Source organism: Dromiciops gliroides, chromosome 3 (assembly GCF_019393635.1).
Source record: "Dromiciops gliroides isolate mDroGli1 chromosome 3, mDroGli1.pri, whole genome shotgun sequence".
Classification (NCBI taxonomy): domain Eukaryota; kingdom Metazoa; phylum Chordata; class Mammalia; order Microbiotheria; family Microbiotheriidae; genus Dromiciops; species Dromiciops gliroides.
Window position 1 is genome coordinate 359,213,898 of NC_057863.1, and position 27,290 is coordinate 359,241,187.

The 27,290-nt window shown below is 44.8% G+C and overlaps 1 protein-coding gene across 1 annotated transcript in view; it reads right to left on the bottom strand.

Annotated features, from left to right (window-relative positions):
- TMPRSS4 (transmembrane serine protease 4) overlaps window positions 1-23,372 on the bottom strand; it is a 38,776-nt gene extending 15,404 nt beyond the window's left edge. Inside the window, exons 1-10 of the mRNA XM_043993553.1 lie at window positions 23,366-23,372; window positions 23,129-23,242; window positions 19,040-19,198; window positions 16,312-16,441; window positions 12,911-13,021; window positions 10,518-10,558; window positions 8,241-8,400; window positions 5,439-5,608; window positions 955-1,053; window positions 361-503 (exon numbers count right to left, since the gene is read on the bottom strand). Of these exons, the coding sequence (XP_043849488.1) occupies window positions 361-503; window positions 955-1,053; window positions 5,439-5,608; window positions 8,241-8,400; window positions 10,518-10,558; window positions 12,911-13,021; window positions 16,312-16,441; window positions 19,040-19,198; window positions 23,129-23,242; window positions 23,366-23,372 (1,134 nt within the window). The remainder of the gene's footprint in view (window positions 1-360; window positions 504-954; window positions 1,054-5,438; window positions 5,609-8,240; window positions 8,401-10,517; window positions 10,559-12,910; window positions 13,022-16,311; window positions 16,442-19,039; window positions 19,199-23,128; window positions 23,243-23,365) is intronic.
- Between the last annotated feature and the right edge of the window lie 3,918 nt (window positions 23,373-27,290).

The following is a 27,290-nucleotide window of genomic DNA, read 5'->3' on the forward strand; positions in this document are numbered from 1 at the left end:
AGATCTTTACATGTCCTTAGAGGTCTGTTCAATTGAGTTAAACTTCCTCATTTTACAGATTGGGAAACTGAGGCCTGGAGAATTGCAGTGAGTTGCCCAAAGCCATGTAGGTAGTGTGTGGCAGGGCCTGCATTGGAACCCAGTTCCTCTGACTCCAAAGCTGGCATTCTTTCTGCTGTAACATGCTGCAATCCAAGACATCAAGCCTGATCTGGGATTTACCCAGGGTCAGGCAGGTTATAAGTATTGGAGTTAAAACCGAAACCTACATCTCCCTTATTCTATACCCAAGGCATTTTCCACTGTGCTGCAGAACATTGGTATTTTTCAGGAAACACAGCATCTCTTTCAGCCCCGCACCTGGCACGAATCGATGTTGCCTCCGGGGATACCAGCACAAAGCATGTTCTCGGTGACACTCCCGAAATATGCGCTCTTGTCGTTGCATTGATTTCTATCGATGAGTTGGACTTCGGCCTGTTGCAGAGTTCTTGAAAGCTTCTCTGGGAGGCAGCAAACATACGCATTTCCACCCCCTGACCACCCACTGTCTTCAGGATGTGGGGAGGCTTCTCTCAGCCCAAATTTCTGGGGAGCCATCTTATCCATGCTCCTGCCTTTTAGGCAGGGCTTCCTGAATTTCCCCAGGGAAATCTTTCTAGAAGAGGGGGCCATAGAGCTTCTCTCAGTAACCCACTGCGCTTTCACATCCCTCCTCACTGAGAAATCCCTCCGTGTTGTCTTTATCCCTCTTCGTATTTATAAGGCTGCACATACTCCAGAGGGCAGTAAATGGGTTCTGCTCACAAAGGTTTACAAGTCTTTCTGGGGGGTGCCAAGCCTTGCCTCCCCCTTCTACCCCCTAGATGTTCCTAAAAGCAATTTGTAGAGCTGACCTCCCTTTTGTCCTAGAAGTTGTGAGAGTCCTGCTAAAGGGAGGGCCCAAGAAATTACCTTCTGACTCTTTTATGGAACCCCAGCCTATAACCCAGAGCGAGGTGCCTGGAGCCAGCTCCTCATCAAAGAACGGCAGACAGATGGGCCTGACTCTGTCTGTAGGGGGAGAGAAGAGGAACAGGGGAGGGAGTGAGGGAGAGGTAGAAAGAATGAGATAAAGAGTCAGACAGAGAGAAATGTGAGGAAGAAGAGATACGAAGAGAAAATAGATGAGAGAGAGAGAGAGAGAGAGAGAGAGAGAGAGAGAGAGAAGGAGAGGGATGGGAAGAGACAGAGGTGAGATACAGAGAGAGGGTAGGAGAGGGAAAGAGAAATGAAGAGACATAGGGAGGAAGGAAAGAGAAAGTGAGGAGAGGAGGAAGGAAGAGATGGAGAGAATGAAATAGAAAAATGAGGGAAAGAGGGTAAAGCAGGGAGAAACAGAGTAGAGCCAGAAAGTGGGGGTGGGGGTGGGGGTGAGGTATTGAGAGAGTGAGACAGAGAGACAGAAAGAGTGAAAGGGAAATGGGAATAAGGGAGAAAGAGAGACAGAGACAGAGACAGGGAGAGAGAGTAAGACAGACAGAAAGAATGAAAGGGAAATGGGAAGGAGACAAACAGAGACAGAGAGTGATAGAGAGAGGGAGAGACAGCAGAGGGGGGAGAGATTGAGGGAGTGAGATGGAGAAACAGAAGGAGCAAAAGGGAGATAGGAAAGGGAGAGAAAGACAGACATAGAGACAGGGAGAGAGAGAGAGAGAGAGAGAGAGAGAGAGAGAGAGAGAGAGAGAGAGAGAGCAGAAGAAGGAGAGATTGGGAGAGTTAGGCAGAGAGAAAGAATTGAAGGAGGTTGGGAAGGAATTAGAGAGATGAAAGAGACAAAAAGACAGAGACAGAGATAGAGAGCTAGGGAGAAAGAGAGAGACAGAGTTGGCTGAGAGTTGAACCCTCCAAAGGATGTTTGCACCCTAAAGTCCTGGTTTTGGAGCATGTGGGCCCAGTATTGCTGCCCAGTAATATGAATAGAGTTTACAATTGCAATCTATCTAGATGCCTCATCTGTAGCCTATACCAACCATACGGGGTTCAATGGGAGAGACAGGTAAAACAATTGTGCATCCCCAGTGCATTAAATACAAAAACATGCAAGCTGTATGATAGGCTAATGAGTCACCAGAGTGAGGGAAGGTTAATCAGGGAAGGGTTCTTAATGGAGATGGGTTCTCAGCAAAGGGTCAGGAGGAAGTCATAGGGTAAGCAACTCAGATATCATTGAGTGTCTAGGCCACGCTTGTATGTATGAGAAAGAACTCAAGGTTTAGACAGGTTGAATGACTGTCCATAGTGACATGGGTAGGAAGAAGCAGAATCAATAGCTAAGTCCTAGTTTTCTAAATCAAAATCCAGTTATCTTGTTACCCACCACAGTGGCCTCTGCTGAAATTACTGGAAAAAAGGGACCCTGGGCTGCACTGCTGATTCAGATCATATAAGAATTTGCATATGCAATAAGATGGAAAGTTCCCTGAGGTCAGGGCTAAGACATACATTTTAATATGATCTACAATGTCCAGCACAGGCCTTTGTACCTAAAGGTTGTTCTTGTTCAGTTGTGTCTGACTCTTCATGAGCCCACTTGGGATTTTCTTGGTAGAGATGTTGGAGAAGTTTGCTCTTTATTTCTCCAGTTCACTTTACAGATGAGGAAACTGAGGCAAACAGGGTGAAGTGACTTGCCCAGAGTCACACAGCTGGTAAGTGTCTGAGGCCAGATATGAACTCAGGAAGATGACTCCAGGTCCGATGCTCTAGCCACTGTACCATCCAGCTGCCAACCCAGAAGGTGCTCAGTAACAAACTTGTTTGATTTAGCCTTTTCTGTTTCTGTCTGTGACTATGGTGTCAAACACAAATAGAAACAGGAGCCTCTAAACCACACATAAGGCTCTGTGGGCCACATGTTGATTTAGAAAACCACATATTAACATTATCTATACTTTATTGTATTTCCCTTTATTTTGTGAAACTTTTTCAGATTCTGTTGTAATCTGATTCTGGTAGCCTGGGGAGTGGCTGGGTTTGCCTTAGACTATTGGCTCCCAAGAGGCTCGTGTGCAGCTCTTTGGTTCTGGTCCCTACTAGAAGAGATCCCTTAATAAAATACATTTAGACAGTGATGATGGTGGGGAAGTAGTGTCACCATGTGGACCAGGCCTTCAAAAAACACCAGAGGGATTGGGCAGAGCTTTTAACTTTACCCTAGGAAAGTTCAATCCTTTACTGGGTTCAGGGATTGTCAATTAATTATCTCCACTTGGCAAATAAATTAAGAGCTGAGGGCCAAAGGGTCATGGGATTAAGAGCTGGAAGGGTGCTTCAATGTCATCTAAGTCCAATCCACTTATTTTACAGGAGAGGAACATGTCAATATTCAAAGCATCTGTGATTTCATCAGCACGAGGAACTCTTGGTGTAGGAACTTCCCCCACTGATACAGATTGCAATCCATCTATGACACTAAATCCTAGAGTTGCTTTAGGCTCCAACTGCCTAAAGGACTGGCCTAGGGTCAGAGACAGGATTTGAACTCAGGTCTTCTTGACTTCAAGATTGACACCTTATTCACTATGTCATTCTCTGGAAACAGAGGATCAAAGGAATGAAATGATTTGTTCAAGGCCACAAAGGCTGGGGCAACTAGGTGGGCAAAAGTGGAGAGAGTGCTGGCCCTGGAGTCAGAAGGACCTGAGTTCAAATCCAGGTTCAGACACTCAGCTGTTTGATCCTGGGCAACTCACTCGACCTCTATCTCCTTCAGTTTCTTCCTCTGTAAAATGGGGATAATAATATCACTCTATTCCCAGGGCTTTTGTGAGGATAAAGTGAGATAATATTTGCAAAGTGCTTTGTAAACCTTATGTTGTTATTGTTCAGTTGTTTTGGTCATGTCTGATCCTTTGTGACCTCCTTTGGGGTTTTCTTGACAAAAATACTGGCATGGTTTGGCAATTCCTTCTCTGGCTCATTTTTCTTTTTTTTTTTTTTGGGTGGGGCAATGAGGGTTAAGTGATTTGCCCAGGGTCATGCAGCTAGTAAGTGTCAAGTGTCTGAGGTCGGATTTGAACTGAGGTCTTCCTGAATCCAGAGCCAGTGCTTTATCCACTTCGCCATCTAGCAGCCCCTCTCTAGCTCATTTTGCAGAAGAGGAAACAGAGGCAAAAAGGGTGGAGTGACTTGCCCAGGATCACAGTAAACCTTATAGCACTATATGAATTTGAGCTATTGTTGTTGCTCTGTTGGGCTAATTGCCAGTCACTGAATCCAGTGAAAGATTAAATCTTCCTGGGTTAAAGATAAATGCTACAGTCCCCTCTTTAAGGAAAGCTCCACCTATTTCTATGCTCTCTAGTGTTTTTATTAGGAATGAATGCTGTATTTTGTCAAAAGCTTTCTCTGCATCTATTGAGATAATCATATGATTTTGGTTAGTTTTCTTATTGATATGGTTGATTATGTTGATAGTTTTCCTAATGTTGAACCAGCCCTGCATTCCTGGTATAAATCCCACCTGGTCATAGTATATTATCCTGCTATAATCTCCTTGCTAATATCTTATTTAAGATTTTTGCATCAATATTCATTAGGGAAATTGGTCTATAATTTTCTTTCTCTGTTTTGGCTCTGCCTAGTTTAGGTATCAACACAATATTTGTGGCATAAAAGGAATTTGGTAGAACTCCTTCACCTATTCAGTCCCCTCTTTTATCTTTAGGAACTACTCAGGGTCACTTATACTCCTCAGAAGAACTTGTCTGGTAAAAAAAAACAAAACACATTTAGGGGCAGCTAGGTGGCGCAGTGGATAGAGCACTGGCCCTGGAGTCAGGAGTACCTGGGTTCAAATCTGGCCTCAGACACTTAACACTTACTAGCTGTGTGACCCTGGGCAAGTCACTTAACCCCAATTGCCTCACTAAAAAAAAAAAAATCCACATTTGCCATGCGTTTTGTATAACTTGCTTCCTTTACTAGGAAAATGATTTTGAGTTTTTTCCCTCTTCACCAACTGAGATGCAGATTAGGGTTAGGTGGGACCAGAGACACTCTAAGGGACTTGACAGAGGGAGGAGCTCTAGACCTGGTGATTAGAAATTTTTACCCACAGAATGAGCAACTTCATAATCAGGGACCTTTGAGGCTGTGAATATTTTACAGCCACTTGTACTGCTTCTGCTGATGGGAGCAGGAGCCCCTGGGATAGACCAGTAGGGAGCCGATCCCTTTGCCACTCATGGAAGTCACTCACACACTTCAGGCCTCAGCTGCTTCATTTATAAAACAGAGATCTGACTTTAGCTGCCTTTAGGCAGGGGCCTGGATCAGCTGGTCTCTTGAGGTTCCTTCAAGCTCTAAGATCTGTGGCTGTGTTTGGACTAGGCACACCCTACCTGATATCCCGTGTCTCTTCTCTCTGAGCCCATTTCCCAGACACTGGCTCTTACCTGACATAACAAGGGGCTTTTTCAGCTTGATCAGGGCCACATCATTTTCTTTGGGGTATAATTTGTTGAACTGGAAGACAAAGATCTCGTCTAGGTCCAAGTATGGGTCTCTGGTGTATAGATGGTCGGTGCCCACCTTTACTTTCCAGTGGGTCACCTCAGGATAGGTCCTGAGGACAGAGAAGAGCAGGGGTCAGGATGGCTCTGAGTCTGCCACAGGCTGGGAGGAAGGGAAGGGGGGACAGGGGTTAGCCAGTGTGGGAGCAGCAGAGTGACAAGGACGTTGGCCCAAGAAGCGGGAATGCAGAGGGTGCTAACAGCACTACCCGCAGCCATTCCTTCTGCAGTGTCAAAGCAACTGACCCTAGCACTTAGTTAACTGGCTTTAAAAGAGAGGATGCCCCCAGATGGCAAGATGGTGCCAGTATCCCAGGCCAACTTCTCCTTGGCTCATTCTCCTCCTCCCCCTAGGCAGCTTTCCCAGCAGCCTCAGGGGGTGCTTCTTTGCTACTCGCCTCGGACAAGATAAAATAGCTAATTAGAGTTCTGGGAAGGGGGCAAGGTACCCACCCTGCCAAAACTTTGTCCTCATTGGAGAAACTCACTTTTCTCCAAAGGAGCTTCACCTTCCTGAGATTGTGAATAGTGCTGGTGCTAGGCACAGTGGGTTCTGTTCAATTCATTGTTCATTTATTGGGCACCTTCTGTGTGTTTAGTGGTGTGGGAGATACTAGTTGGACTCAGTGCCTATCTTAAAGGAGCTAACAGTCTGTGTGTGTGTGTGTGTGTGTGTGTGTGTGTGTGTGTATGTGGAGGATAAGACAGAAATGAATAAATATAATAATGACATGAGAGAAGCACCAAAAAACCCAAGGAAATTCCCCTCATGCCTGGAATTCACTCCCTTTCTATCAAAGCCTCTCAGAATTATTGTTTCCTTCAGTTACTGTCTTTTCCTTGCCTCCCCACAATTAACCTTTGTTTATACACACCTATGTATATACACATATACACATTCATGTATTCAGATGTATACATACATACACACATACATGCACACATAGCACTTACTATCTTGGTGACTATAGGTAACTCAGGGCCTCAGTTTCCTTAGCTGCAAAACAGGAATAATAATGCTGGTAGTATTATAAGCACCTCACAGGATTATTTTGAGCATCAGGGGAGGTAATGTATGTAAAGTGCTTCACACATTTTAAAGTACTATGTAAATATAAATATTAATCTCTGAAAGTATCTGCCCTCAGGGGCTGTACAATCTAATGATGGTGGTACAACATATGTGCAAATAACTTTTTTTTTTAGTGAGGCAATTAGGGTTAAGTGACTTGTCCAGGGTCACACAGCTAGTAAGTATTAAGTGTCTGAGGCTGGATTTGAACTCAGGTACTCCTGACTCCAGTGGATAGAGCCGGTGCTCTATCCACTCTGCCACCTAGCTGCCCACAAATAACTATTTAATGTACAGGGTAGAATGAAACAGGGAAAAGGTGAAAGCTAGACAAAGTATTCTGGGAAAATTTGGAGAGGGAGAGATCCCTTTCAGGGGTGAGGAGAGGATACCAAGGAAAGCTTCAACGGAGGAGACCCCTGACCAGGAACCGAAAGGATGAAAATTTTGACAGGCTGTGATTTCAGTACAAAGTGTGTTCCTGGCAGGGGATGGGGGAAGGCTTTTGCAAATGAAGGGAGACTGTAGATAGATGCAAGATAAGACTGGCCAACTGCAAGGAGCCCGTTTGGATTTAATGGAAAACATAGAGTTGTGCAAAAAAATAAAATCAGGCAAGATAGGAAGACCTTAAATGCCAAGCTGAGCGGTTCGTTTTGTGTTCTGTAGATGACAGGAAGCCACTCACAGCTCTGGACGGGCATATGCATTCTAGTTAGTTATTCTCCTGGGGACAGGGTCAGGAACTATAGGCACTGGTCATTGTCCTAAAGGGGAATCACCAGTCTCCAGGATTTCTTCTATGCATGTGCTTTTTAACTTCCCCAGAAGTTTCATCACGGGTGCAGGGAGAGGGAACCAAGGACCCTGAGAGGCAGGGCCTGGAAAATGCAAATACCCAGGCCCGGCCTCCAAGGGACCTTGCTCTCTTGTTCACAGGCCTCTGGGGTAGAATGTTCAGGGACTCGGGGAGTCGTGGAAAGTTTTTGAGCAGGGCAATGACACGGCGATGTTATTTCACATCATGGTTGTTTGTGTGTGGTGTCACATCTCCCTACCAGATTGGAAGTCGCACAAGGGAAAGGATAGCTTTCCTCCTCCCCAAGAGCTTAGACCAGTTCCCTGCACACAGTAAGTACTTGAGAAATGTTGAGTCAAATCCAACAGAACTGAGTTGGCCTGTTACTCTTAGGAGGTGATCCTTTCCTGGCAGTTTGCTGTTCAGCCGTTTCAGTTGTGACCAATTCTTCATGACACCATTTGGGGTTTTCTTGGGAAAAATATAGGAGTGGTTTGCCATTTCCTTCTCCAGCTCATTTTACAGATGAGGAAACAGGCAAACAGGGTTAAATGACTTGCCCAGGGCCAGATAGTTGGTAAGTGCCCAGGGTCACACAGCTAGTAAGTATCTGAGTCTGGATTTAAACTCAAGTCTTCCTGACTCCAGGCCTGAGCTCTATCCACTGCCCTACCTAGCTGTCCCTTCCTGACAATAACACTTCCAGATAAAGGAGGACAGAGGAGCAAGGCAGGCCCTTGATCCAAGAGCAAGGAGCCGGTGTACTACAGCTGCTGCTGTCCCTGCTCCCTCTGGGAAGCAGATGGGGCCTTACCGGAAGCAGTGGGAAGCAGTGAGGATCCAGTAGTGATCCAGGATGGAGCCGCCGCAGAAATGAGTCCTGTGGTGCAGAATGCTGACCTGCCAGGGCCAAGTCTTCACAGACCCCTCCTGCCCGCCCACCACCCGGGGGCTCAGCAGGTTCTCTCCACAGACTGTATCCGCCCAGTGAAGGTCCAGAGTGGGAGGGGAGAAGAAAGGAAAACCACAGCATCATAAATCTGCAGCCAGAAGGGGCCTTAGAGCTCATCCCAGTGAATCCACCGCCCCCGCCCCCAACCTCATTTTACAGTTGGGGAAGCTGAGGCTTACAGGGGTAAAGCGATCTCCCCGGGGTCACAAAGGTCACAAGCAGCGAAGCTTGGATCGAACCCATGTCCCCGACTCCAAATTCGGCACATTTCTCACTAGGCCGCAGGTGAGCCGATGTCACAGGGAGCAGAAAGCCGATCCTTGTAATAGACAGGACTTGGCTCCTACTGCTTCTGCATATGAATCCACCTTCCTCTTTGCTGCCTCCCCCCATTATTCTTCCTACTCTCCAATATCTTGCCCTGACTAGATTCTCTAGAGCTGTAGTTTTTATTGTGCATCTCCCATTTGTCCTCTCCCTTCCCTTCCTATTGCTATCATTCTAGTTTCAGGGTCAGGAACTCATCACTACCCACCTGGGTCATTTCACTAACCACCTCACTTCTCTCCATATCTCCTTCCTCCAACTTGTCCTAATTCCCTGGCCAGATTCAGTGTCTCCAAACACAGATCATCCGTGGCTCTTCAATAGCCCGTTAAAAAACTCCAAGAGCTTGCTGCTGTCTATGGATTAAGCTCCACACTCTCTAACTTGGGTTTCAAAATCCTTCAAGACGTGTCTCTACTCTTCTCCTAAGCAAATTCTTTACTCTGGCCAAGCTGGTCTAGTCACCATTCTCCTCATCCCTTCTGAGCTTTGTTCATTGGGGCTCCCAGGATTCGAAATGGCTTATCTTTACCCTACTTATTCAAGCCCTGCTCATCCTTTGAGGACCAGTTTAAATTTCGGTCCCTCTTCTCATCCCTTGCCTTCTTCTGTATCCCTGAACACCCGCTGTGGGCATCACTCACTAGCCACTTAGCATGTTCTGCCGTGTATTTGAAAAACAATCATCTTCATCTATCCTATTCCCTCAAGCACCTTGTAAGTAAGCCCCTTCAGGGCAGGAGATATCTTATGTTGTGGTGTCTAACATTATTATCATCACCACCGCTAACATTTCTATAGTACCAGGTACCATGCTAATTGCTTTACAAAATATCTTCTCGTCTTTCTTTCTTTCTTTCTTTCTTTCTTTCTTTCTTTCTTTCTTTCTTTCTTTCTTTCTTTCTTTCTTTCTTTCTTTCTTTCTTTCTTTCTTTCTTTCTTTCTTTCTTCCTTCCTTCCTTCCTTCCTTCCTTCCTTCCTTCCTTCCTTCCTTCCTTCCTTTCTTTCTTTGGCAGGGCAATGAGGGTTAAATGACTTGCCCAAGGTCACACAGCTAGTAAGTGTAAAGGGTCTGAGGCCAAATTTGAACTCAGGTCCTCCTGAATCCAGGGCCAGTGCTTTATCCACTGCACCACCTAGCTGCCCTACAAAATATCTTCTCATCTGATAACATATAGTTAGTATTAAAAATACTTGAGAAATTGAATGTGGACAATCCAGTGGATTTCTTCAAGGACAAGTTCTTGTTTGGTTTTGTATCTCTCCCCAGCCTCTTACACTCAGTAGGCATTTACTTAAGTATGTGTCACTTAAGTGCTTGCTTTAAATGCTTGCTTTTTTCTTTTTGGGGGAGGCAATCAGGGTTAAATGACTTGCCCAGGGTCATACATCTAGTAAGCATCTGAGGTAAAATTTGAACTCAGGTCCTCCCGACTCTAGGGTCAGTGTGTTATCCACTGCATCACCTAACTGCCCCTTAAATGCTTGTTGAACTTGAATTGAATCTGACCTTAGATAACTGAAAGTTGACAGTAGCAAAACAGATGTGTGTGTGGTTCCTAGCCTTTCAGCCTCACTCTACCCTCCTTCGCCTCCAAAGCTCCCTATGAACTTTCCTGAACTTGGAATGGGGAGTAGGGCTGGGAATGGGCATGAAGAGGAAACTTGCCTAGCAAACCCCAAATCCCAAAGAAACAAAATTAGAAGCATGGGAGAACTGGGGATGAAAAAAATTTAATTCCTTTACTTCTTTGGTCAGCCCTGGCCTAAGTCTGTCTAGTTCTGACCCCTCTGAGAGGGTTTTATACTCACCAGCACAGTGAAGGGAAACCAGTGACATCGAGAGGCAGGGCCTGGAAAATGCAAATACACAGGTGGACTTGGCTTTTGTGTCTTGCCAGGCTGGGTCTAGAGGTCTGGGCTTCCAGGCTCTGCTTGATTTAAGCCTTTTGGAGATTGAGGGAATCTTAACCTATATCTGACTATGTCATCCCCAGTGAGGAGTAAGTCAGGTTTTACCTAAACCCTTTTTTTTTAACCTAAAAACTTCCAGGGATGGATAACTTGCTGCTTTCCATGGAAACCCATTCCACTTTTGGGTAGCTGTTACAAGCTATTCCCTTAGCACAAGCCAAAATCTGCCTTTCTACAGCTTCTACCTAGTTTTGTCCTCCAGGCATAGGAGTGCAGATTTAGAACTCAGAAGGACCTTAGAAGTCCAACCTCCTCATTTTAAAGATGAGGAAAAGATGAGGATTCTAGAGGTTAAGGGACTTGTCCAGGGTCACATAGGTACTACATGAAAGTGCTGGAATTGAAACCCAGATGCTCTGAATCCAAACCCAGTGTTCTCTCCATTGCACCATGCTGTAGAACAATTGCAATAGGATTGCTCTACTTGAAGAATTCCACTTGACCTCTCTGGGATTCAATTTCCTTATTGTAAAGGATGTCTCCTAAAGTTTTTGCCAGTTTTAACACACAATCCTATGATACTTCAAAATTCCAGTTCTCGGTCAGCCTAATTCTACAAGAAATTGTCCTTGTAATATACGGACTGAACACCTGATAGCAAAGAGGAGGAAGGCAGAATATGGGGCAAAGACATAGGATGCTTCCTAGGTTACCAACAGGAAGGTAAACAAATGCATTTACAAGATGGTATTTCATATAAATGACTGGACTCCTTCCATCCTCTCCTTCTTTAAAACTTGATCCTTATGGAGGGAAGGGACATACATACAACGCATGCATCACTGAGTAACAACAAAAAAACAGAAGCAGCAATAAGACTTCTTTTCTTTTTTCTTCATTTTTGGCAGGGCAATGAGGGTTAAGTGACTTGCCCAGGGTCACACAGAATAAGACTTATTTTCAAGAACTCTCTATTAGTTAAGCATAGATCTCTCTCTCTCTCTGTCTCTGTCTCTCTGTTTCTCTCTCTCTGTAAGAGAGAGACAGACAGAGAGTGGGAACAGAGCTGTGTGAATATGTGTGTAATGATTACATAAGATCAGGGGTGTGTGTGGATGAGTCAAACAAATGGACAGGGACACAGAGAGAAACAAAGAGAGGGAGAGAAGGAAGAAGAAAAGGGGGAAGAGGGACAAACGGAGAAAAAGAAAGAAACAGGGAGAGATGCAGAAAGACATAGGGAGGAGAGACACAGAGAGATAGAGACAGCGAGTGGGGGGAAGGGGAAGAGAGAGAAACAGAGACAAGCAGATGGAGGAAGGGGAGAGATGAAGATATAGAGAGATAGGGAGGAGAAAGATATAAAGAGAAGAGAGACAGAAGAGAGAGAGACAGAGAGAGTGGGGAGGGAGGGAGAGGTGGAGAAAGAAAACAGGAATACGTATTCATGTGTCATGGTCAGAATTGGGGTATATGGATATTTGTATATGCCTATGTTGGAGTGGCTTTATATGCATGTGGTTTGTTTTCTATAGAGAGCAGTATATTTGGGCTCTATTTAAGGAGATTCTTTCTAGCAGTTAGAGTTATCCAGTCATGAGCTGCCTTGGAAGACAGTGGGATCTCTCTCTCTCTCTCTCTCTCTCTCTCTCTCTCTCTCTCTCTCTCTCTCTCTCTCTCTCTCTCTCTCTCTCCCTCTCTTTCTCTCTTTCTCATTAGATGTCTTTAAGTAAAGGCTGGATGCCTCTTGTTGGGGATGGTTTGGTGGATATTCTTGGTCAGGTCGGTCTAAATGGCTTCTGACAGGTTTTCTGGAGTTGAGATTCTGTGATTCTGGTAATCGGTGTCTGATCAAAGTTTCAGAAACTTTTTTCTCTGAAATCTTAGACTGCTGAAGAGGTCTCTATTTGTAGGTCTGGGTGACTGGGCAGGGAGGAGCTAAGCTAATCAATCTCTAGAGCTGAACAAGGAAAATGGCTTTGTAGGGTATAGTAAGGAACATGAAGCAGTTAGAAAATGCATCATTTTTCACCATTCAATTGACATAGAGGTCAGCTTTCTTCAGACAAGATAGCACTTTGCCCAGCTTAGGAGAATGGGTGTATGTCATATTTTTAAAAAATCTCCCAGCAACATGATTCTACAACCCCACAGGACTGGAATCTGGGGTGGTTGGTCAGGAGTTTTTCCTGGTATCTAGATTAAGTTCCTTTTAATTTAGTTGTACAATAGCCCCACCACCAATGTCCACTGATTGACTCTATGAAGGTTTGAAGATGCCTCTCGCTTACCCTGAGAAATTCTGCACTTGGAGCTCCTGGTCTTTGGCTGTGATCTTGCTGACGGGCAGCTGCTGCTCTGGGCCAATCTTCACGGCTTGGAAAGTGGGCTCCATGCTCAAACTAGGAGGGTCAGATGTGTTATTTAGAGTAAGAGCTTAGACAATGGGGACCTAGTCCTCCCTCCCCAAATTGGTATATATAGGCTCTGGATGATGTGGAGTGTAAGAGGGGAATGGGTGGGTTGGGTGACTGTGGGTGGCATTGTCTCTGTTTATGCATCCTGGTATGGGTTTAGCATAGTCACATTCTGGCCACTGCCTCTGTTCCTTGGGCAGAGATGGATGGAGGTCATGGCCCCACCTATTGCATTTTTCTCTGATTAAGGTGCCCTCAAGGTTGAGAGAGGGGTTGGGGCATGTGACTTTCAGATCAAAGACATTAACCCAGAAAAGAGAAGCCCTACTAGCACATAGCAGGCACTCAAAAAATGATTATTAATCATGAAATGCTGGGGACATTGCTTTTCAAAGAGCATCCTACTTTTCCTACTGCATCCTTGGGACTGACTTACCTTTGCAATGCCTTTCCCTAACTCTAAACTCGATTTCCTCTCCAAACTGTATCCAGGTCCTCTCTCTTTTACCTCATTCCCCAGCGGTGCCTTTGGTCCACAGGAGAACAAAGCAGCAAAGAGACCCATATGGAAGAGGAAGCTGATCTGAGATGGGGATGCCACTTCCTCAAACAAGGAATTCAGATGGATGAAGGTCTGAGGAGGGGTTCTTTCATTAGAATGTAAGCTCCTTGAGGGCAGAAACTTTTTTTTTGCCATTCTTTGTGTCCTCAGAATTGAGCACAGTGCCTGGCACATAGTGCTTAATACATTCTTTTTTTGGGGGGGGGGCAATGGGGATTAAGTGACTTGCCCAGGGTCACACAGCTAGTAAGTGTCAAGTGTCTGAGGTCGGATTTGAACTCAGGTCCTCCTGAATCCAGGGCTGGTGCTTTATCCACTGTGCCACCTAGCTGCCCCAGTGCTTAATACATTCTTGACGTTCTTTAGTGATACTTTGGAGGAGTGGGGAAGGACCATGACCTATCCCTAAATGGTCTTGGATTGAGATCTCCTTCAGCTGGAATGCCCTTTGCTCTTCTCTTTGTCAAACCAGGTTCCTGCCCTCCCTTTGATCACGGATCCAAACTCATCTCCTCCAATTGTCACCCCTGATTTCTTCTATTTATCTTTGGTCTTTTCTTTTGTCTCCCTTTTGCTCAATCACTTTTCCCAGTGCCCAGAAGAGACCATTTTATAGAGGAATAGGTTCTGTTCATATTACTAACTGACAGGCCTGCAAATCTTACATCCATGGGACTGACTGAATGGTTTCCTGCTGGAATGGGTTCTGTGACCACTCTACCTGACAGGACAAGAAGGGACACCAGCTAAGGTGGGAAGAAAGGATGAGGAAACCAGGGAATGGGGCGGAAGCCTAAAGCAAAGTGTGTGGGTGGGTAGGGAATAGAGGAAAAGATCAGACATGTGGCTTTGGTCTCAAGCACCCCAGAACCAAACTAGCAAGAGGCTTCTGGGAACTCAGGAAAGAAAGAGATTTCAGGGTCCCACCACTTAGAGAAAACAAGGTGATTCTGTATTAAGCAGCTGGTGCCCAGGCTGACTGCTGTTAATGGGGGTGGATACTAGTATCTAATCTGGGTTGAGCAGAGGGGAAAGCTGAGTATCCTTCTGCTGAGTGCAGAAGGATGGATTTGGAGATGGCTGAAGGTAGGCTAGAAGAGGGAGGTGGTGGTGGGGGGGGAAGGGAGTAGATTTGAGGGAGTAGGGAGAATTTTCTCTCACTGGTGTGGGGATTGCAACAAATTAAGGATGAATGGATGAATGTGGTGTGGCACAGTCTAAAGTGCAGGGGATTTGGAATCAGAGAATCTGGTTTCAAATCTTTATTATCAATGTAACTTTGGACAGGTTGATTAACTCTTCTGGGCTTCATTTTTCTCATTTGGAAAATGAGGGTGTTGGACCTGATGACTTCTAAGATTTTCCCTCCAGTTGTAAATCATTTGGCTCTGTAAATTCAAGGCGAGCAGAGGTAGAAACCCTCTTCCTCTTCCAAGGCTCCTGGATCAGGTGCTTGGAGAGTTTAGGGGAAATATAGTTTGTTTAGTTTTTTGTTTTTTGTTTTTTCTTTTTCCAGACAATAAGGGTTAAGTGACTTGCCCAAGGTCACACAGCTAGTAAGTGTCAAGTGTTTGAGGCTGGATTTGAACTCAGGTACTTCTGAATCCAGGGCCGGTGCTTTATCCACTGTGCCACCTAGCTGCCCCCAGGAGAAACACAGTTTTTTGCGATTTTGTCTTAAAGGGAAAGGACCAGGAGTGACCAGAGACCCTGGCCATGTTGCCTAGCATCTTAACATTTTGGAAAAATTGGGAAGGTTATCCCACATTGGAAATGAACAGAGAGGCTCCCATGTCTGTCTATTCCAAATATGTGAATTGAGTTAGAATAATAGAATTAGATAGTAATAAAGTCAGAAGGGACCTTTCGGACAATTTAGTCTAGGCTCTTTTCATTTTACAGATGAGAGGACTAAGAGAACTAGAGAGAGGGATTGTAGGATCATCGGTTTTGAATTAGAAGGGCCTTAGAGGTCATCTAGTCCAAATCTCCTCGTTTAACAGATGACACTGAGGTCCAAAAAGGTGAAATGGTTTTTGCCAAGATCACATAAGCTAGTTAGTGCTAGAACTGGGAGTGTCTCAGGTTTCAAGACTCCAGATAACCAGGCTAATGTTTGGTCTACCACCTCATAACTCAGGACTTTGGGGCTTTGAATACCACGTGGAGATCTGGGAGGGTTTTGTTATTGTTCAGTTGTTTTTCAGCACTGTCTGACTCTTTATGACCCCATTTGTGTTTCTTTTTTCTTTTAACGGAGATACTGGAGTGGTCTGTCATTTCCTTCTCCAGCTCATTTTACAGATGAGGAAACTGAAGCAAACAGGGTTAAGTGACTAGAAAATGTCTGACTGTAGGATTAAAATATCCCAGTAAAGGGCAGCTAGGTGGCGCAGTGGATAAAGCACCGGCCCTGGAGTCAGGAGGACCTGAGTTCAAATCTAGCCTCAGACACTTAACACTTACTAGCTATGTGACCCTGGGCAAGTCACTTAACCCCAATTGCCTCACCCCCCCAAAAAAAAATCCCAGTAAAATTAAGACCTATTTAAAGTGTAATTTTACTCAAAGGGACTTTGACTAAAATCTCCAGAAAAGGAGAAAAGGGCAAATAAGGGAAATGGAGGAAAGAAAGAGAGGCATGGCACGGAGCAAAAGGGGTGGGGAGGATGAGGAGAGAAGGAAGAAAGGTCTTGAATGGATACAAAGGTACCTGTTATAGCCCATCTGGGTACAGGCTATTTTAGCCCATGCTTCTGTGAAGTTGTCGAAACAGGCTGAGGACCAGAGATCTGTCTCTCTGTCTATCACCTGTAGAGTGGATCTGTCCTTGGAGAGACGGACTGGGAAGGAGAGACTTGGGTCAGCCTGCAAGCAGTCAGTCACCCTTTAGCCCCCCCCTCCCTCCTCCTCAGCCCCTAAGATACTCTGAGACTCCCCTTTTCCTCATTTCTTAGCCTTCTGGGAAGGAACAAAAAGAGGAGCTAGGGGTGTGGGAGGGAAGGCAAGCTGAGGAGCAGATCAGCGAAGGGTTGTATTCTACAATCTCACCAACAGAAAGAAGGCCCATCTGTTTGGTTTTAACTGGCTGGACCTAAGGCCTCTCCCAAACCCCACTAGCCTCCAGCTGGCTCAAATTCTAGTAAGTGTCAAGTGTCTGAGGTCGGATTTGAACTCAGGTTCTCCTGAATCCAGGGAGGTGCTTTATCCACTGTGCCACCCAGCTGCCCCTGGCTCAAATGCTACCATGTGCAGGAGGCCTTTCCCAGCTCTTCCCTTTTTCCCTTGCCTCCATGCCTTCCCTTTGAGATTCACTTCTGTCTCCTCTGTGTGTTTTGTATGCACCCACTTGTCTCCTCAATTAGAAGATGAACTTCTTGGGGGAAAGCACCGTTTCCCCCTTTTTCTTTCTATTTCTTGTACTTAGCCCAGTGCCTGGCACACAGTTAGTTGGTGCTTGATGAATGCTTGTTGACTGACTGGCATTCCTATAGTACTTTTTTTTTTTTTTTAGTGAGGCAATTGGGGTTAAGTGACTTGCCCAGGGTCACACAGCTAGTAAGTGTTAAGTGTCTGAGGCCGGATTTGAACTCAGGTACTCCTGACTCCAGGGCCGGTGCTCTATCCACTGTGCCACCTAGCTGCCACCCTATAGTACTTTGACAAGTGCTTTACGTGTTACTTGATTTGAGCCTTCCAACCACCATGTTGTGGTAGATGCTATTACTCCCATTTTACAGATGAGGAAACTGAGGCTGAGAGAGAGTGAGTGACTTGCTGAGGGTCACACTGCTAGTAGGTGTCAGACTGGATTCAAGCTCTAACACCAAAGCCATTGATCCAAGCCACCTAGTGGCCTCCCTGTATGTGAGTTCAGATACAATCAGTGTATGAACTCCCTAATGGAAGTTCCTGGAGGGAAGAGACTGTGTTTTCTTTGTGTGCCCCCCTCCACCCCCCATCAGTGCCTAGCACCATATCCAGAACTGCACACAGTAAGCACTTAATAAATGCTTGTTGGAGGGGCAGCTAGGTGGCGCAGTGGATAAAGCACCAGCTCTGGATTCAGGAGGACCTGAGTTCAAAGCTGGCCTCAGATACTTAACACTTACTAGCTGTGTGACCCTGGGCAAATCACTTAACCCCCATTGCCTCTCAAATAAAAAAAATGCTTGTTGGATTAGATTGGCCTGCACTCCTCCTATTCAGCAGAGCATTCTGGGGTGGGGGTGGGCTTCTGTTTGGATGAAAGGTCATTAAGTAGCTATTGGATGGAAACTATAGAGCTAGACAGAACCTCACAGGCCATCTAGTCCAACCTCTCCTTTTACAGATGAAGTCCAAGGGAGGTAGGTGACTTGTTCAAGGTCTCACAATCGGGAAGTTTTACACAAGATTTGAACCCAGGTCCTCTGCCCCCATGGCCAGTGTTCTTCCCCCTGTGCTATGAGTAGCTTTGGGCTATTATTCACTTAACATCCAAATAAACACAGATGATTTCTATTTTTCTCTAGCGTTCCTTATGTTCCTTACTTACTAGCTTAGGCCATTAGAAAAGGAGCATGTGTGGAGGACTGAACTCTAGGCCTGGGGTCGGGAAGACCTGAATTCAAATCTTGCTTTAGGCACCATGGCTCTCAGTTTCCTTCTCTGTAAAATGAGGTGGGGGTGTTGTACTAGATATCCTTTAAAATCCTTTCCAGCTTTAAAACTGTGACATTGGTCCAGCTGTTTGCTTTGTCTTAGGGTAATTCTCTAACCTAGTCCCCTTAAAATGATAGATTCCTCATGCAAATGGGGAGCTTTCAAAGGTCAGGCAATAAGAACAATACTAAGGACTTATATTTCAATTGTTCTTTTAAGGTTCAAAAAGTGCTTTCCTCATAAAAACTTGTGCAAGTATTATCATCTTCATACAAGGAAATAGGCTCAGAAAGGCTGTGACTTGCCCCAGGTTATATAGCTAGAAACTGTGTTAAAGTATAATTTGAACTCAGGTCTCTTGGTTTCAATATCCTATGCCCAAATATCACATTGCCCACACTGCCTTAATGTCTAATCAAACTGAGGACAGCGTCCATTAGAACCACCCCTACAAGTCATTGAAGTACTTTCCCTGCCTTAAATCAACTTTCCATTATGTCAGTTTTTCTCATTCCTTAGTTTCTTGGCTCCAAAGTTTTTGTTGTTATTCAGTCGTTTTTCAGTCATGTCTGACTCTTCATGACCCCATTTGGGGTTTTCTTGCCATAGACACTGAAGTAGTTTGCCATTTCCTTCTCCAGCTCATTTTACAGATGAGGAAACTGAGGCAAACAGGGTGAAGTGACTTGCCCAGGGTCACACTGCTAATAAGGATCTAAGACAAGATTTGAACTCTGGTCTTCCCAACTCCAAGATCAATAACCAATTCTTGTTCTGTCTACTTCCTGGGGACTCACCTCCTACCAGGGGCAAGTCTTCATCTGGGGTGCTCTTGACGCAATGCTGCTCATCCTGCCCCAAGGCACAATCCTCATGTTGATCACACACCTTCGATTTTGCGATGAATTTGTAGGGGATTTCACAGAAGAAATAGTATTGGTGCAGGATTAGTACGACTGCAAATACAGGATGGGTGTGGGGAAGAATGGGTTAGTGGCCAGCAGGGGCTGTCTTTCTTCTAGGGCCCCTTCCCTCCCCCATCCAAAGCCATGGAGCAATGACCCAATACAATTACCATACTCCAATACAACGAAGCATTTGACCCATAGCTGGTGGGGAAGTCAGAATGTTCGAATTATGACAGAATGTCGGAACTAGAGATCATCTGGTAAAATGCCCTTATTTTACCCACGAGGAAAATGAGGCCAAAGGGAAGTGACTTGATTTCTAGATTATGCCAAAAAGGTAGGAATGCTAGGTTCCAAGTTAGTGACAGAGGATACCTAATGAGGGCTGATAAGAGTGTGCTTTTGGGTAGCTAGGTGGTGTAGTGGATAAAGCACTGGCCCTGGATTCATGAGAACCTGAGTTCAAATCCAGTCTTAGACACTTGACACTTACTAGCTGTGTGACCCTGGGCAAGTCATTTAACCTCATTGCCCCGCCCCCCCCCCAAAAAAAAAGAAAAAAAAGAATGTGCTTTCCTGGAGTCTTACAATTCTAATGAAAAAGACTTTTATATTGTCCGGATAAATCCCCTAAGCAAGATTCCATATTGGGCAGCAACAATGTAGGAGGAAGAGGGATAGATGAACAGAAACTCCCAAAAATTTGAGAAAGGAGTCAGCAATAAAAGGCATGATTTCAGGAGTTTAGGTACAAATACACAGGGGATGGGCAATAAAAAAATGAATGAGTGATGCTAGGGAACAGAGGCACATCTGGCCTCCTACTTATTGTGGTTTGTCCTTTATGGAAGAGGACCAGTGACATTAGGAGGGTGATGTCTTGGCTTGTGCGAGAATTGGATTTAAATGAAGTCGAGCTGAGTAAAGCCATCAGCCTCACTCTCTCCTCCAGGGTTACCCCCTTGTAGGTATTACTGAGATCTGGTAGGACAAGCCTTAACTGATAGTTGGTCAGCCAAGAAAACCCCCAAATGAGGTCATGCATGACTGAATGACAATTGCAGTCTAACTGAGATATCAAATTAAAGATCTCTGCTTTAATCATTTTCAGATTCTTCTGGTGGTGACTCACACTTGTTCTACTGTATCTATATAAATTGTAACTACAATTTGTATAGTGTTTTTACAAATATCTTATTTGATCCTTATAACAGCTAGGAGATGGGTGCCATTATTATCCCTATTTCACCGATGAGGAAACTGAAGCAGACAGAAGTTAAGTGACTTGCTCAGGGTCACAGCTAGTAAATGTCTGAGGTAGAATTTGAATTCAGGTCTTCTTTACTTCTTAACTGCCTCAACATCTTCCTCACTCAATTCTTCTATTCTTCAGATGGGGAAACTGAAGGCATCGAGTAGAAAAGAGACACCTAAGCTCATATGGCTAGTTTGTGGGATAGCCATGCCAACACCAGGGTTTTCTGAGACATAATCCAGATTTTTTCCACTGTTCTATGATGTCTTTCCTGGAGAGAGTAGTGGAAAGAGTTTCTAACCTCCCATAGGATTGACTGGAAAGCCTGTGAGGTCTTTCAAAGCACAAAAGCTAAGGGTTTTGACTTCGCAAGCCTGAATATACACCAAAAAGTCCCATGGCTCAGGAGGTACTCACATGGGTTCCTAGTTCTAAGTTCAGTACATTTAGCTTTCAAATGAAATAGCTTTTGGTTGGGCAATCTACATGTATCCCAAGCTTTCCTATGGTTGATTTACCTAAAGAGAGACCAGATTAGAAACCCAGTAGGATTATGATGAACTGTCTCCATTGTACTCATTCAAAACCATGGTTTGATGTCATGGAACTGAACTAAATACAGTACAGATCTCCTTTTAGACCAATGTTACTCAAAGTCGGTTTATTAATTATTAATTACCTATGTCCAGCACTGTGCTAGGCATTTTGGGGGACATAAAGGAATAGAAGAAATGGTTCCTGCCCCCAAGAGGTTTATAATCTAATTAGAGAACAAAGAATGATGGTCATAAACAAGCAGACACCAGTAAAAGGTAGCTTTGGGAATTATGTGTGGAACAATCTATAAGTGCTGAAAGAATTTAGAGAAGAGATAGATAATAATAATATCCCAAATTTACATAGCCTTTTAAGTTCACAAAATGCTTTCTTCTTCTTTCTTCCTCCTCCTCCTCCTTCCTTTTCCTCCTCTTCCTTCTTCTTCTTTCTTCCTCCTCCTCCTTCCTTTTCCTTCTTCCTCCTCCTCCTTCTTTCTTCCTCCTTCTTCTTTCTTTCTTTCTTCTTCTTCCTTCCTCTTTCTTCCTCCTTCTTCTTTCTTTCTTTCTTCTTCTTCTTCCTTCCTCTTTCTTCCTCCTTCTTCTTTCTTTCTTCTTCTTCTTCTTCTTCTTCTTCTTCCTTCCTTCCTTCCTTCCTTCCTTCCTTCCTTCCTTCCTTCCTTCCTTCCTTCCTTCCTTCCTTCTTCCTTCTTTCTTTCTTTCTTTTTCTTCCTTCTTCTTCCTCTTTCTTCCTTCCTTCTTCCTTCTTCTTCTTCCTTCTTGTTCTTTTCTCAACAACCCTATGAGGTAGCTACTGTGGGCATTTGTGGCAAAGGACAATGGATTGGGAATCAGAGGTTGGCACCTGGGTGCAAATTCTGGCTCAGCATCCTATTACCTTTGTGATCTTGAGTAGGTCATTTGTCCTTTATGGGCCTCAGTTTCCTAATGTGTAACAAGGAGAGTGTTAGATGATCTCTAAACTTTAGATCTTCCATTTCTAAAATTATAATCCTATCATGTGAAGGGCAAGAGGTGGAGCTAGGAAGCCCTGGCCTGAAAGTTAGAAGTTAGAGGCAGCCCCTACCTTGCTGAACACCCTCTGGTAAGCCACTTCACCTGGTTATTGTAAGTATGGGTTGGAGGCTGCTCCAATTCCATTATATCCTCCTTAGGCCATGAACTCCTTGAAAATAGGAACTGTCTTTGGCCTTTATTTGTCTCCTCAGAGCCTAGCACAGTGCTTGGCATTTATTTAGCAAATGTTTGATTACTAACTGATCTCTCTGGGTCTCAGTTCTTCATCTGAAAAATGGAACTAATATTATTTGCACGACTTGCCTTTCAGGTTCAAACTGTCAGGTTGAGAAAAGTGCTTTGGATCTACAAAACACTCTAGAAATGTTAGCTGTTACCATTACTGTTATTAAGTATTCAAGATAAGGGGGAAGTGTTGCAGCTTATTAATATTATTGTATATTAAAAATAAGTGGGAGGGGGGAGAAGGAGGAGGAAAACTGAATGAAATGGAATTGAGAAAAATGCTTGGCATGAGGTCCAGGGCCAAGGGGAAGAGTGGAGGTAGAAGGGAGGTAGAGATAGTGTCACCAAGAACAGTCCCATTCCTTGGCTTTGGGTGAAAATGGAGAGGAAAGTCAGCCTGGCCTGAGCTCTTTGAGTTCGCCCAGTCTCCTAAGGGCAGGTGAGGTAGATAGACCTGATTGCAGGGGCTCCAGGTGCCTCCATCCAAATGGTTGACCCAGAGAGATCAGTAAGTCAATTAAATTTTCTCTTCCTTAGAGATTCTAAGGGTCCAACAGAGCTATAATGGACTCCTTCCCTCAAGGAGAGTTATCCTTATGGCCCTTAAAGCAGGAGACAGGTGCAGACTTATGCAAATCTTTATGCATACCAATGAACAGAACCTTGGCCAGGGTCCTCAGGGTGCCTCTCCCACCCTTCCTCCTCTTCCTTCTGGAGAAGGAAGTCGGAGCTCCCAGTCCGATGGGAGATCAGAGATTAGGTAGTCAGAAGATAGCCTGTGAAGCTCTTCTACATGGCCTGGATTCCCAAGCCACCGTGCCCTCCCCCTAGTTTCTCCCCCCGCCCCAGTTTTGCGAGTGTGGGGTTTACATGGAGTTGGGAGAATGAGAAGGAGGGTCACAGGGAGGGAGGGGAGCTTATACTCACTCAGTAAGACCAGGCCAATGATGGTCAAGAGAGCCATCACAGTACCGACGATTGCCATCCACAACTCTTTGAAGGTTGCCATTTGGGCTTGGGGCTTCTGCACCAGTGAGACATCTGTAAGAAGAACCCAGGACGTGGGAACCAAGAGATACTCTACCTCCCCACCCACCCGGTTCTAATCCTGGGCAGGAAATAGAGTCCTCAGGTTAGTCTAGAATTTGTAGATTCCACCTCTACCAGCCATCCACGATCCCTTCTTGAGTGGAGTTTGCATTGGTGCTGAGGCTGAAACAGCTTTGGAGGTTGGGAAGTCATTTGCAGCTGAATATCTTGTGTGTATCAGCTTTCCTTCTCTTATTTCAAGGAGGCCTCTGAATCATGGGGGCATAGATTTAGAGTAGGAAGAGGTCTTAGTATTCCTCTAGTTTAACTTCCTTGTTTTATAGTGAGGAAACAAAGCCAAGGTCACACAGGTCCTGAGTAGAAGATCTCGGACTTGGATTCAGGCTACAGCATCATGGGTATAAGAGCTGGAAGGAATTTTGGAGGTCATCTATTCCAACCCCCTCGTTTTATAGATGGGGAAACTGAGGCCCAAAGAAATTGGAGGGTTTGCCCAACTAGGGTGTGACAGAACTGGGGTCAGAACTCAAATCAAAGAACTGAGTCTTTTGACTCCAGATCCTGTTGCTTCTTCATCTTCATCATCACCATCAACACCACTGCCACCCCCATCACCACCACCCCCATCATCTTCTTCATCACCACCCCCATGATCGGCATCATCATCAACATCATCAAGAATTTGTTAAGTACTAAGGATAAAAATGGCAAACCACTCCAGTATTTCTGCAGAGAAATCCCCAGATGGGGTCATGGAGAGTCAGACATGACTGAAACGACTCAATAACAAGAAGAAGAAGAAGATAAAAAGGCAAAAACAGTGTCTGAGCTCAAAGAGCTCACGTCCTAATAGGGGAGACAACATGTAAACAGTGTTAAGAAGGAAAGGATTAGCAGTAGGGGAAGCAGGGAAGACCTCCTTCAGCAGAGGAATGTGAGCCGAGTCTGCAAGGAAGTCAGGAGGGGAAGCAACCCAGGCACGGGGCACAGACAGTGAAAAGACACAGGTCAGGAGATGGAGGACATCATTCAAAGAACAGCGTCTCTGAATAGCAAAGTTCTATTTTTATTCAGTTTTGAGTAGGCAAAGGAGATGGAGGTTGACACTGTATTAAAATCCAATTTAACTTGTAGCAACTGTGACCCCTGGAAAGTTTTATCTGCTCAGGCTGAAAGAGTTGGGTAATGCTCAACCTCAGATTCTATCCCTTCACTCAACTCAGGCTGTCCCTTTCTACCTTGGATCAGTCTAGCCCCCCTGGTCAGAATCAAGGACCCGTCACACTATCGTGTGATGGTTATCTCCCCGTTACCATCTGGTGAAAAATGTGGTGAAAGAGGGAAAGCCAGAGCCATTTAGAGGTATCTTATTTCCTGTACCTCCTCTGAGAAGGTTCCCAAGGAGGGGAATTCCTACTACCGCATCAAAGCAAGGTCTACCCAAGAACTGGTGGAAAATGCTTTTAAGAACTCGAGCAGCCTGGACCCACTCCTTCTTCTACTGTCATGGTGGGAATTCTTCCCTACTACCTCTTCCCCACTTGAGGATGATGCCTCATTCAGAGGATAAGTTGTTATGTGGTACCTAGTGATGTAAATTTTTTTTCTGCCAGTTCAGAATCCTCTGCCTCCTGCCTCGTCTGAGATGTTTTAAGTAAGGCAGTAAAAGCCACTATGTTCTAGGGGCACCTGGAAGGTCTTTTCCTTGAGTTCTGTGACTTAGCATGTCACACCTAGTTAGTCTTGCTTGAGCTCATTGTACTTTATGATACCATTCTCTGAGTGCTCACAACTAAGTCATAGTTTGACATTTTGTTGTTCTCTGTGGCTTGTGTATTTGGTTTCCCTAGAGAGCTTGTAAACTTCCAGAGGGCAGCACAGAACTGAGCAGAACATGAGAAGGTAACTACTTCCCAACATACTAATTGGTTGCTAGATTGAGGTGGATTGAGAAAATCCAAGCTTGACCTTACCAAATTTTTTCAGGGGCGTCTCAACCCTAGCATCCTGTAAAGCAAAGGAAAATAATGAGAAAGTTGTGCAGCAGTGAGCCAGCAAGGGCCATATAGAGCTTTGCTCTCAATCTGGATGTCCTTCTTATCTTGAACTTTCTGTGTCTGTCTTCCTCTCTTCTTCCTCTCTCCCTCTCGCCTCTTGTGCCTCTCTTCAATTTCCATCACTAATTCTCTCTGTCTCCCTCCCTCCCTCTCTCCCTCTCTCCCTCTCTCTTTCCTTCTCTCTCTCTCTCTTTCCCCCCCTCTCCCTCTCCCTCCCCCTCTCTCCCTCTCCCTCCCCCTCTCTCCCTCTCCCTCCCCCTCTCCTTGTCTTTGTCCTTGTTTTCCTGTTTCTCTCTGTGACTCTGTCCCTGGCTTTCTCTCCATTCTCTGTCTATGTTTTCCTTGTTCCTATCCCTATCTCTATCATTATCTCTCTCCCTCTTGTTTTTCTTTTATCTCTCAATCCTTTCTCCATGGCTACCTTAATCAATTTCTCTCTTCTTTCTCCTTGTTCTTTCTCTTACTCCTGCCTCTACCCTACTTTCATTGTTGGTTAGTCATTTCAATTGTGTCTGACTCTTTGTGACTCACTTTGGAGTTTTCCTGGTAAAGATATTGGAGTGGCTTGCCATTTCCTTCACCAGCTGATTTTACAGATGAGGAAATAAAGCAAATAAGGTTAAGTAACTTGTCCAGGGTCACACAGTTATTAAGTATCTGAGGCCAGATTTAAGCTCAGGAAGATTAATCTTCCTGACTAGTGCTCTATCTACTGTGCTATCTAGCTGCCCACTGTGCTACCTAGTTACCCTAGGAAGAAAGACCTAGGTTTAAATCTTAGTAACACTCTGCCCTTGGGCCAGTCACTTAAACTTCTATGAACCTCCACTTCCTCATTCATAAACTGAGGGTGGTAATAGCACTGACTTCATCAGATTATTATTAGGATCTGTGATAAAATAATGGGATTTAGCAGATACTCAAAGACCCACCTGGAGATTAATTTAAACTGATTGAATCAAGTGAGAGTGATTGACTGCTGATTAGTCTACTTCAAAGTTAACTAGATTGTAATCACACCTGGCTAGCCCTTAATGGATTTGGAGGATGCCAACCAATCAGCTTGAAGCAGTGTGTAAGGACCGCCTCTGTTCGAGACCCATAAAAAGCTTCCATAATGAGTTTGCTAGAGAGTTTGTGGTTGAAGCAGGCTGGTGGTGGAGGAGTTGAGAGGAACCAGACCAGGCTGGAACTCTAGACTAGGTAGGCTTTCTTTTTCTTAACTTTCTGAACTCCCTGTGAACACCTGTATGCTTTTAATAAATGTTTAATGCCCAAAGACTGGTACTGAAACTTTTTAATTTAAGGCGATCACACAATTTAGATTTTAAACATCACAGATCTAACGTATGTGAGGTGCTCCTTCCACCTGAAAGTGATTTATAGATAACAGTTCTTTATTCTTACCCACTGGGGAGAAGCTGAACAAGTTGGCACTTATGAACTCATTAGGTGAAGATAGCTCTTACTTCCTCCCAGAACCTGAGTCTTTTTTTCCTCCTGTCAACCCCACCCCCCACCCCAGTTCCTTCTCCTGATCCTCAGATAGTATGTCCTTCAGTTATCTTTCTACCTTCTTGATCCTCTTCTCTGGAAAGCCCTGGTTTGTCAGTATATGTCCTCAAAGACTGATGGTACCCTTGTGATCTGCTGACTTCAAGGTAACCCCCTGCCATGCCATGCTATGCTGTGCCATGAGGAGGGTTTTAAGAGGGAACCTAGATAGTCCTCTCCTTGCATGTGACCATCTGTTATTTTATTACAAAATATTCACCAGTCCTGGATTCAGGAGGACCTGAGTTCAAATCCAGCCTCAGACACTTGACACTTACTAGCCGTGTGACCTTGGGCAAGTCACTTAACCCTCATTGCCCTGAAACAACCACCACCACCACCACCACCACCACCCCCCCCCCAACAAAACAAAACAAAAAACCCCCAAAATATTTCAGGCACTAGGATCTCTACTTGGGGCAGGCAGG